Source organism: Theobroma umbraticum, unplaced genomic scaffold, assembly GCF_002168275.2.
Source record: "Theobroma umbraticum cultivar Fairchild unplaced genomic scaffold, ASM216827v3 scaffold_44.0, whole genome shotgun sequence".
Taxonomy (NCBI): Eukaryota; Viridiplantae; Streptophyta; class Magnoliopsida; order Malvales; family Malvaceae; genus Theobroma; species Theobroma umbraticum.
The window spans coordinates 10,817,023-10,829,032 of NW_018397255.1; the positions used below are offsets into that span (position 1 = coordinate 10,817,023).

Below are 12,010 nucleotides of genomic sequence, written 5' to 3' on the forward strand. Positions count from 1 at the left end.
TTATATGAAAAGTGATTAAATAGTAATTATATAAAGTTATGGATCGAATTAATGATTCAATTAAGAGTAAAAAATTAATCATTTTTAAACTAAAACAAAATTATAATATAAAATTTTATTTACAATTTGAATATAAATTTTTAAATTTATTAATATAAATAGACATGAAATAAAAAAATTAAAAATTAAATAGTAGCCTTGCCACCCCTCTACTTCATCTGTGTATATGGTGGCAATTACTTCTTATGTGTTAGAGTCAATTATAAAATAATTATGACTCTTAAATCTCTGGAGTGCAAGGATTTCAACTCTAAATTTCTGTAAGTAAACGGGATCCACAAGGTCATATATCTTAATTAATTTTTTCAAAAAAATTTTAAATTGATTATGAGCATGCTTCTTGCTTCATCACTGGTGGTTAGAAGTGAAAACTGCAGAATTTAAAATTATGAAAAGTACATACACATGGGAGTGTTTTGGTTTTTATTTGCTTTTTTTATAAAGAAAAGAATTAATAACTAGCTTTTGAAATATATATATATATATATATATATATATACTTTGATGGCTCTGGAACCATTTGAAATCGCTGACCCAGTATGGCTGGTAGGGTCACATCATCATTTACATCACAGGTTCCTTGGTCTTGCAAGGAAATATCCTTTAGCAAACTCATGACCCCGGATGCGTCTATAAATACCAATAAGTATTATCCATCTCGGCCAAGAACTACTACTACCCCAAAACAAAACAAGCAGCCAGTTAGTTCTTCTCTGGCTTCTTGCTCCATATATCTTTCCCTCACCATCACCATCACCATCGTTTTTGCTACTCTCTGTTTTTTTTTTAAAAAAAGAGGTCCAACTTAAAGGATAAACAACACCATGAAGGTATGGAATGAACCATGAATTATACCAAAAAAGTATTTTCTTTGATTGAATTTTATGTTGAATTGAATTTGCTTTCTTATTTGCAGCAAAAGATGGTAGTCAAGGTAACTATGAATGGCCACAAGTCTCGCTCCAAGGCCTTGAAAATTGCGGTTGGTCTCGCAGGTATTACTGAAAACAACTTTGCTTTCATTCATTCTGATTATAGAATTCAAAAATGTGGAAATAAAAATTTAGGCTGATTGTTTTTGTGTTTGTTTGAAGGGGTGGAGTCTGCTTCTTTGATAGGCGATGACAAGAGCCAAATAGAAATAACAGGAGATGGGGTGGATCCGGTTCAGCTAACAAGTCTGCTAAGAAAGAGTGTAGGGCATGCAGAGCTGGTGAGCGTGAGTGCCGTTGGTGGTGAAAAGAAAGAGGAGCCTGAGAAAGAAAAGCCAAAGCCAACGGAGCCGTATGTCTGGCCATATAATCCACCTTATTATGTGTATCAGGTGCCAGATGGATATGCCCAGTTCCATGATCCCTCTTGCTCCATCATGTAAGAGACAGAGCCTTACAAAGAGAAATTAGATGCATGGACTTAAGATCATGTCAAAGAGCTCTAGTCTCCATGTTCCACATCCTGAGGGGTGTGTAAAATTAGTTAAACAGGCAATGGTGTCCATGTGAGGGTGACTTGTCGGCCTTCTTTCTTCCTTTCTTTCTGTTTTTTTTTTCCTCTGTTTGTATTTTATCATATAGGGTGGGAAACAAACAGAGGTGTAGAGGAGGGTGATGATATTTATGATATAGTCAAAAGTCTGATAAGGTTCTGCTGAAGTCTCCTATGTATTGTACAATTAAAATAGTTGATTATTTACTTGAGTGAATTTTGTTGTTCTCATCTCTGTTTTCTCCATTCACTTAAACTAAAATTTGACTCATATATGATAATAGCAGGGGAATCGGCAAAGGACCCAAAATATAAGACGAAAGCATTTGTCACTCCAAGATTTTCAATCACGCAAATTATAATATGCACCATTAGCAAGTTACCTGCCAAATATAATTTTGATATTCCAAACTTGAAAACTGAAAAAAAGATGTTTAAACAAGCTGGTTATATTATTTATTACTAATATGGTGTTCGTAGTTCATAGCATGTGGCCTGAAATGATTGTTTTGGCTTAACTATATATGGCAAGATGTTTAACAGATCATTTTATATTACTCAAAACTATTGTTTTTTTCTATAAGCCAAATGGTTTTAAACAAAGATTAAGCGTAATCCATTAATTACTCATATATATATATATATATATATATATATATCATTCAAATGATTTTTGATTGGTTGGAGGGACGGACCTGCATGTAGTATAGCGGTTTCAGTGTCAAAAATTTTTATTCGTTATACTATTTATATTATAAGTTTATATAGTTAATAATGCTAATGAATTCATTAATTTTTTTACAATTTTGTAAGGAGTGGGGTCAAAGACTAAATTTATCAAAACGTAATTTATATAGTAATATTTAAATACTACATGAAAAATTAATTTTTTTTTATAATTTAGGTACTAATATTTTTTTAATTATAAAATCACTCAAAAATTTCTAAGTCCGTATGGTTCAAATTTCAAAATAGGTGCGGAAACAATTGATAAGAGAAAACTAAGGTCGACGTCAAATGTCAAACTTATATTAGTGATTTTGATTCGAAGATTAGTTATAAGTCACTGTTTTTTATACTTAATTGAACTACTGCCGATGCTCCTATTTCCATTTTAGATTTTGTCGCTCCATTCAGTTGAACAAAAAACTGTTGCTTCGGAAAAAAGTCCACTATAGTTTTTTTTTTTATAAAAAAAACCAACATTAAATACGAGTTTGAATTCCTCCAACCGCTTAAGTAACGATATAAATTATTTATTAAAAAAAGTAATTATTTGGACTATTATCTTATATATTAGTATTGTTAAAATTTTTACATTTTTACAAATGACTTTGTAATTCATTGACATGTATTCATTCAAGTAACTAATTCAGTTTTATGATTTTTTTATTTGTGATTTATTGAACATATATCAATTATTTAAATCCATTGTATACGTAAAATAATTTTTTAAAGCTATGCACGGTGTTATATGGTGTGCAAGTTTTCGGATAGTGTCAGAGTAAATATAATGTTGATCCTCTGAAAAATGAACAACTTAATGTGTACACAAATTTCAAGTTCTAGTATTTATATTAAATAGAAATAATTTCAGTCAAAGGGTATGAGCTTAATGTGTGGGATTTTATGCGTTATACCAAATTTGTGTTGAGATTGCTCAGACTATTGGGCATATGCCCGATATTTGGTAGATAAGGCATAAGGCTGAAATCACTTTCATTGAGCCTTTTTGTCGCCAGTTCAAACACCAAGTTTTTGCTAAATGCAACTTGTTTCCACAGGTTGGTCCAAAGGATCGACTAATTTACTCTCCATTCATTAATTTATATGTTGTGGCTGTAGTCGGTTGCCGTACCCATGATTTGTTTAAGAGGCTGCGTACCAAAAACAGATAGCTTGTAATTTAATTTTTTTTATAGAGTTTAATCATTTTAAATATAAAACACTAAGTTGTGAAATCATCAACTCCTCTTATTAGCTGATGCCTACGTCAAGTATTCTACCAAGTTGTCCTCCTTGAATTTATTTTTTAAAGATAATGTTATTTAAAATGATTAAAAATAAATAATGTAATGCGATTATTTATTCCATTTGCCTTATTAGTCAATAAATGTAATGCGATTACAATTCACAGTCAAGTTAATTAGATTGCATTACACTTTTTAATTAATAATAATAATCGTAATACTTGAGAAAAATGAAATAAGATCCGATGATAAGGGAAAGATTTGAGAAAAAAGAAAATAATATTTCTCTACATTTTTTTTAAGTTTTCCATCTTTGAATTCTTAATCATTATAAAAAAACTAGCATTCATTTCGAGCTAATTGAAAAAATATCACATCAACAACATCATATCATCACTTAGAATTTAAATTTGTGCGTTTGATCAATGCCACATTAATATAATCATTACATTATTTTTAAATACTATATCATCATATTCAATGTTAGTACAATCAAATACTATATTAATATAATTAACGAAAAAGTTTAACATAGTTAATAATTAGACTTACATTATCAATATTGAAAAGTACAAGGATTCGGTTTTTACAAATTATTATACATAGATTAAATTCATCAAGTAAAGAGACTAATTACATAATTTGACCTAAAAGTGTTTAAACAAATCAAAATATTGTCACATGTATTTTTCTTTATCACATTATTTAATCTAAATATATCTTACTAACAACTTTCTAATTCCACTTATAGAATTTAAAAACTCCATGTCAAGTATAAGATAATAATTCTATTAATATTTTATAAATTTTTTAAAAATTTTTTAGTATTAAAACCATGTAAACAAATATATTATAAAAAAATTAAAATCTAATATAAAAAATATAAGTAAACTTTTCTCATTGAAGTTAAATATGAATATCTAATAATTTAAAAAAAAAGAATATCTAATATGGAAAGGAGGAAATAATAATATGTTTCTTGTTCAATATTCAATAGTTTTTTATCAAAAAAAGTTCTTGATAAATATATATTTGAATCTCCAAATCAAACAAAATATATGATACCTCAAAAAAATGACATACTCAAAATTAACACCATCATATATATTCAGCTGAATTCTATAAAAATTGAAATTGACCAAACAAAGAACAATATTATTGTATGTGGTGTGGGCTTCAATTAATTGGGCTAATTTTGGGCAGGTTAGCCCTAGCTCAAAGCAAAGACTGGGTTCATCTTTCAGTTGACGTGGATTGTTAGGCTCCTTTCACGTTCTGGACCAAAACTAGCCCAAAGTAGAAGGACAAAAAAAATTACGAAGACAAATTGGAAACAAGAAAAGCATCTGCAATGAAGGGTACAAATACCTGAAATGATGACAAATCTGTCTAATTTTGGACCTGCTTGACTCCTCTGATGCCAACTAGGAAGGGCCAATCCTTGTTGACAGCATCCTTAGTTGGCATCCAGGGAGCCAGGCAGATCAGGACGTGACCCTTTTCATTTGTTTTTTCCTCATGCAATTCACCCTGGGAAAACCAATCCAGTACTTTTTTAAGTCAGACGCCACGATCACTCACTCATCTTACTTTCTTTCATCAGTTTCATAATCAGTCTTATTTGCTCGACTCGAAAAATTATAAGTTGTTATAACGTTGTCCTTATTAAGCAGCCTAAAATGATAATTTATATGTATATTATTTATCAAACTTGTTCAACTTATTTACTTCATTACATTAATCATGCAGAAAGTAGAAACGTTTTAGTTCAATGGTAAATATAAGTTAGAGATACAATATTAAAGAATTGAGTTTGTCTAAATGAAAAGAAGGAAAAAAAAAGAAGTACCTCATGTAACCAATAGTTGATATAGGCTAGGGCTAGATTGATCAACTGATCGAGCACAAGCGCAGTCAACTGTTATTCCTTTTTTCTTTACTGAAACGAATGAAGAACTGCTCGATTTTGTAAAGAAAAAGAAAGGGCTTGCGTTGAAGGGACTGCCCCTCAACTGAGGCCAAGTAACGTATTTATACAGGCTAGGGCTAGCTGTGCAACAGAGTAAAAAGGAAAGGATTTAATTGCGCAGAAGAAAAGCGGAATATTAAGGAAAGAATAGGTTCAGCCTATCATGCAGAAGATAAAAAGAGTAAATATTAAGGATTTACATACTACAAAATCGTCGATTCTGGTATTTGATTTAGGAAGGTGAATTATTCTAAGGTAATTATGGGTAGAAAAATCAGAAAAGTTAATGGATGATACTCTTTTTTTTAGTTGTCAATATAAATCTTTGCCCTGGTAAACAAATCCCAGTCTGTGTTTTTAAAAAATCAGTAAAGTTGTACTAGTGTAGGGATCAGTACTTACAGTTCAATCATGGGCTGACAAACGACTCGCGTTCAGACATGTTTGGAAGAAGTTTTCAGCTCACGAGCTGCCATCTCTCTTTCTCTGTCTCTCGGTTTACTGCCCTCTCTATCAACCCCATATAGTAAATTCACTCCTCAAGTCAGTTTGAACTTGGAAGTGGAATTAAGTACGTACGGTATTTAAAAACAAGCATTGCCGAGGAAGGAGACAACGAGAACTCCATGGAAAGAGCGGGGGGTGCACAATAAACCAGACGGCAAACAAGGATTGTTCTTAACTACATGGTAACAATTTAAAAGAAAAAAAAAAATCAAGCCTATTTGGTTTTGCAACTTCTAAAACCTTGGCCTCTTCTTTCATAGGTAAAGGTGACCCACCAAAGAGCTCAAGAGAGACAATTTTTATTTTATACAAACGATGATTTGGCATGGTGCCCATAACGGCTGTTGACAGGAGTGCACGGCGGCAAGGCCAAAGCATGAGACAAACTGACAGCCTTGGCATGGGTGGTCTGACGGATTATGTGACGGTCGTTTTGTGGCAAAGATTTCAGCAGTTAATGCATAGAATAAAATTGAAACCAAGGCTGGGAGTGGGGAGTGGGGACCCAATTCCATGTGGGGATCGATCCCATTCTTGGACTAGGTAGTTTTTAGCCTAGATTGGGCCGTGATGTGCTCGAAATTAGGTTTTTAGTCGATTTAACTGACTTTTCTATGTCTACTTTTTTAAGTTTCAGCTCACCTCAGCCAATAGTTCAATTCCACTTGTCATTGAACGATTGGTGAATACCTCAATGTGTCGTTCGCGTCGGCGGACTTGTTAACACCACGCGCTTCAAACTTGGCCTAATAATTCACTATTCAAACTTTGAGTTCAACGTATCTTGGAATTCGGCGTCAATGGTTTACTGACGGTATATGAAAGGATTAACATCGAATATGCATGTGCGTTTGTGAACCCATGATATTTACTGCAAATCCGTAAGTCAGGGTTTATTTCGTTTCCAAGCCTAAAGTTCACAATCTTAAACGTTACACATTGTTAAAAATTCATGAGTAAACTAGAATTCATGAGTAAACGTTACACAATCTTAAAGTTCACAATTTTTATTATTTATTTTATTTTTTGTAAAATTTAATAATTTCACTTTTATAAAAATTTTAAAATGTTTTAATATATTTTGATTTTTTTAGAAATTTATAATTTTGTGCTTATAATAACTTTTTATTTGATGAGATATCCCACACTAATTAGTTAATAATTAATTTTAATAGGACTAAAATAAAACCTATTGTAATCGAATTATTCTCAAATCCTGCTTCTCCAAAACTTTACAACCACTTCCTTTTATTCTCTTTTTTTTATACCAAATACTATAGGAGCAAAAAATATTTTTCTTTTACACTTTTTTGCTTGGCAGCATTCTTTGTGTAGAAAACCTCTAGTTGGTAACTTAATGTTTATGTTATGATAATTGGTAAGTTTGGTTCATTTATTTATTTTATTTTTAATATTTTTAACTTAATTTTTTTTATTTAATAATTTCTACTTGGTGATGTTGATTTAGAATTTATCGTGTTAGTCATTTTTTGTTGAAAGCAACAAAAGAAGAAATTGATTAAGCACCTAATGTTAGTTATTACTTATTTATTTAGGGATTGTTTAATTGCTTTCTTACAAATTATTTGCATTTTTTTTTATTTTCTGAAATTCTTATAGACAATTAAGTTTTTTATTCAGGATTACTTCTTCATTGAATTGTTTATTGATATTGTATTTAATTTTTATGATTAATTTTAGGGAATTGCTTTCCATTGAATTATTTATTGATAGCTCTTCATTTTTTTAATGGATTGCTTTTCATTGAGATTTTTGTTATGATATTTGTTAATTTTTATTTGTTGTTGAGTTTATGTAGAAATTGAGATTATTATCATTATTAAAATATTTATGACTATACTAGTTAATTCTTTTAGGTAAATTATTAAGATTGATTCTTTAAATTATTTTCAGAATTTATTTGTATAATTTTTATATGAGTTTTTTCCATCTAAGTTGCTTTATATTGTCTTCGACTCTTCGCTCCCCTTAAACACAAAAATCCTGGCTCTGCCACTACCTGTAACAGTGTTACCATTCTTAAGGTTTTATTCCCCCACTAATTATATGCATAAAGGTTGTAGGTGATAAATCTTAAAGATACAATGAAGCACAGTAATTAATTGCGTTTTGCACTAATGAAACTGAGAAATGATATACAAGAAAATTTGGAGAATATTGATAAGGAAGGACAGATTGTTCTTTTGTTGTTCTATGTGTTTTTTTGTTCCACAAGAAGGTTTTATTTATAAGCGATTGTGATAGTTTCCAACAGACATAATTGTGTCTGTTTTAAACAGACATTGTCTGTTTTTATTTGTTTCTAACAGTTATGTTTGTTGGTTTTCCAACAGACATAATTATTTTTCATATAAACATAGCTGAATTATTTTTCAAATAAACTTAACTGTTTTGTTCTATCTATTGGTTTTCCAATAGATATAATTATTTTTCAAACAAACATAATCGAATTATTTTTCAAACAGACTTAACTGTTCCGTCTTATTTCTAATCGTTATACTTATCTGTTGAAAAATATTTAAAAATTATTTTAATTGCTTGCACCAACCCGTGTGCCAAGTGTCATTAATTAAATATTAAATTTAATTAAAGCTAAATACTCAAATAAACCTTTGAACTATGTTATAAAATTTAATTCAGCCCTTATTCTTTTATTACAGTTTAAAAAGTTCCTAAACTTTTATTTTGGATCAAATAAGCCTTTTTCCCTAACTGTTAATTAAATTTTATTAATCAACGGTATACATGATATTTTTATACACGTCATCTGCCATGTGATAGGTTTACATGGCATTTTGATGTCATCATTGTCATGTGGCAGATGACTTCGCATTAAATGTTGTTGATTGGAATTTGTGTGCTTACTACTTTATCTAAAAACGTGTCCAAAAATGATTGGTTAAGGATCTAAAACAAAAAAAATAACTACGTCTTTTTTTCCATAGTCACAGAAGACAAACCCTTTGTGTTTAACAAAATAAATCATTTGACTTAAGTTTGATCCAAATAAAAAAAATCATAGAATTTGAAAAATGTAATAAGAGATGAATTAGTTTGATCCCAAAATGAACTAATCAATTAATTTTAAAGATTCAAATCCAGGTTACATGATAAACTAATAGCGATAAGAGAATTTTTGTTATGTTTCACAACAAAAACATCAACAGAATCAAAACTCTTTCTTGGAGCCTTTGTATGTGTTATTGCCACCATGGCGGCCATGGCTACACTTTGCAGCACTCAACAGAGAAAAGAAATTGAACTTAAAAGAAATTGAACTTAAAACTTCTTTTATCATTCCCACAACAAACAAAATCACTAAAAAACTCAGTTTTGGATATGTTTATAATCGAAAAACTAAGCATTGGAAAGAAGAACATTGTTAACACTAGCTTTGGATAGTTATTTTTTCCTGACGGGTTTAACAATACTTAGCCGTTGGCAAGTGCAGTCTCTTAAAGCATCAGCCTTGATTTCCAATGACAATCCAGTCTTCTCCATTGACATGGCTTTTTCTCTTCATCTTCACTTTTTATATGGTCATTGGTAGCCAGGCAACGTCTAACGATGATTGAAAGGCATGTAAATTTGAGAAGTCAAAGGTTGAAAACCTTAAATTATTTTGAATTCAATTTGTTCTCATTTTTTCTTAAACCCTAAATCAGATGATTTATTTTGTTTAGGAAGATAATGTTTGTTCAATATATTAGGAAGAAGGTAATTAATTTATTTTTTAAATCTTTAATCGATCATTTTTAGACATGTGTATTGGTAAATAGGTAAACACACAAATCCTAATCCATAACATTTAATGCCACATCATCTACCATGTGGTAGTGATGTCATCAAAATGCCACGCCAACCTGCCATATGACAGATGACGTGGTATAAAAGTGTCACATGTACCGTTGATAAACGGAGAAGGGCTTATTTGACTCGAAATAAAAGTTTAAGGGCTTATTTGAACGTAATAAAAAGATAAGAGCTAAATTGATTTTTTTGACATTGTTCAAAGGTTTATTCGGGTGTTTAGCCTTTAATTAATTTCAAGACCAACCAAGTCATTAATTAAATTTAATATTTAATTAATTTCAAGACCAGCCAAGCCTAGAAAGCCCATCCATGGTCCATTCCCTACTAAAGTCCAATTATAAAAGACTTATACTCCTTTTTATTTAAATGACTCTTTTTCTTTTTTATTTTCTAATGTGGGATTGTGTCCCACGTTCATTATTGTTGAAAAAGTCCAACAATCCTCCACCATTTTCAAATAATCTAAATTTTTGATAATCTTGGGAATCGATTACATATATGAAAGTGCCTTCTGATTAAACCTTTACTTAGTGAAAACGTGTTAAAGTTCACTCAAATTTCATGGTAGATTATGCTTTGAACCAACTACTCCATTTAGTTAACCAAACATATCTCACACTATGATTTCAACACCAATAAATGCATAGTATCTAGTGACGCTTTTATGACCATGCGTCAACATCCTCTTTTCATGAGTGTTATTAGAGCTAATGCTTTTGGTCTCCTAGAAATGGCCTTGCTTCACACTCACATAGATAGATCCTATCAAGAATGCCCTTGTAGCTAAATGATAACTCTATTATATAGAGTTATTTTGATATATTTTGGAAGCTTAAGTAGCTAGACTTTTGAGGTTTTAGGTTTGAATTTAGCATTTTAGGTGTTTTTCTAGTTAAATTTGATTACATGTTGAGTAGTTAATATGAGTTATTTGAGTTTAATTTTATGTTATTTTGTTTCAAATTACTTCAAGAGTAATTATTGCTAATTTCTCATATTTTGGGAACCATCAACCATGTTCTTCTTTTTTTTTTGTTGTGTGGGCTCTATCTTCTACTTGGTATATTCTTTTTTTTTTGTTATGTGAATTTTATTTTTTATGATTTTAGTCTTTAAAAATTAAATACTTATTATGTAATTCTCAAATATAAATTGTAGTGTTGCATTGTTGATTGCTGCTTAAAATTTCATTAATATAATTTTTTTATTAATCTTGATTATATAAAAAGAAATTATCTTGAGTATATAAGAGGAAAGTATTTTGAGTATTTAATCTTTAAAAAATCCTGAGAGGAAATTATCTTGAATATTTAGCCTTTAAACTATTTTGAGTACATAAGAGGAAATTATTAATCATGTGTATCATATGTAACTATTTATATTTTTTGCGTTATAGTTTTTTATTTAGTATTTTAAGTTTAAAGAGAAATAAATTAAGAATATTGGATATTGACTGCATTAATTTTTTCTAAGTTTGATTAAAGTATGAGTAAGTTAAAAACAATTGATAAATTCTTTAAAAGAAAACATGCAAAGCATTCAAATGATTCTCTTACACTTGGACCAACAAGCCTCAATGCTTCAACTTATGAACAAGAGCAAGAAACATCGTCGACCTTTACTTTCCTAAAGGACTATTATAAGTCTTTCTTTTTTGATTTCTTTTTATTTACATGTTATATAAAATTATTGTCTATTATGAATCGCTTGATTATTGGTTAAATTTAATATATTAGTTTTAAAATTTTTATGCTTCATCTTTGACCTCTCAATAAAACTTGGCTAGCGCCGCCCCTGCATAGGTGATTTTTAATTTATGAGCTTAAACCACATCTCATTTGAAGTTTTATTTATAAAATCTCTAGCAAAACTTTTTGTTAAAGAATCCACTAAATTTTCACTAGGCCTCACAAAAGTTATGGTGACCACTCAATCTAAAATTAATTGTCGAACATAGCTATGTCTTAATCCAATATGTCTAGATTTTTCATTATACACTTAGCTATTTATGCTTTTACTAAAGTTACTTCATTATCACAATAGATAGAAATTGGGCAAATTGGTTTAAGTCACAAAGGTATACCATAGAGTAAATTTCATAACCATTTGGCTTTTTTAGTGGTAGCAACCGATGCAATAAATTCGACTGTCATGATAGAGTTCATTATCCACATTTGTTTCTTGG

General features: G+C 29.9%; 1 protein-coding gene across 1 annotated transcript; it reads left to right on the forward strand.

The window, feature by feature from the left end:
* Window positions 1–730: 730 nt before the first annotated feature.
* Window positions 731–1,762, forward strand: LOC110409524 (Heavy metal transport/detoxification superfamily protein). Its single transcript, XM_021418886.2, has 3 exons — window positions 731–890; window positions 977–1,055; window positions 1,155–1,762. The coding sequence occupies exons 1-3, from the start codon at window positions 885–887 to the stop codon at window positions 1,433–1,435; spliced, it is 366 nt and encodes a 121-aa protein (XP_021274561.1). The 5' UTR covers window positions 731–884; the 3' UTR covers window positions 1,436–1,762.
* Window positions 1,763–12,010: the final 10,248 nt, after the last annotated feature.

Bases quoted from the DNA above. Each gene is read 5' to 3' on its own strand.
- LOC110409524 (XM_021418886.2), top strand. The intron at 1,056-1,154 runs GTATTACTGAAA...GTTTGTTTGAAG, and splicing joins AATTGCGGTTGGTCTCGCAG to GGGTGGAGTCTGCTTCTTTG.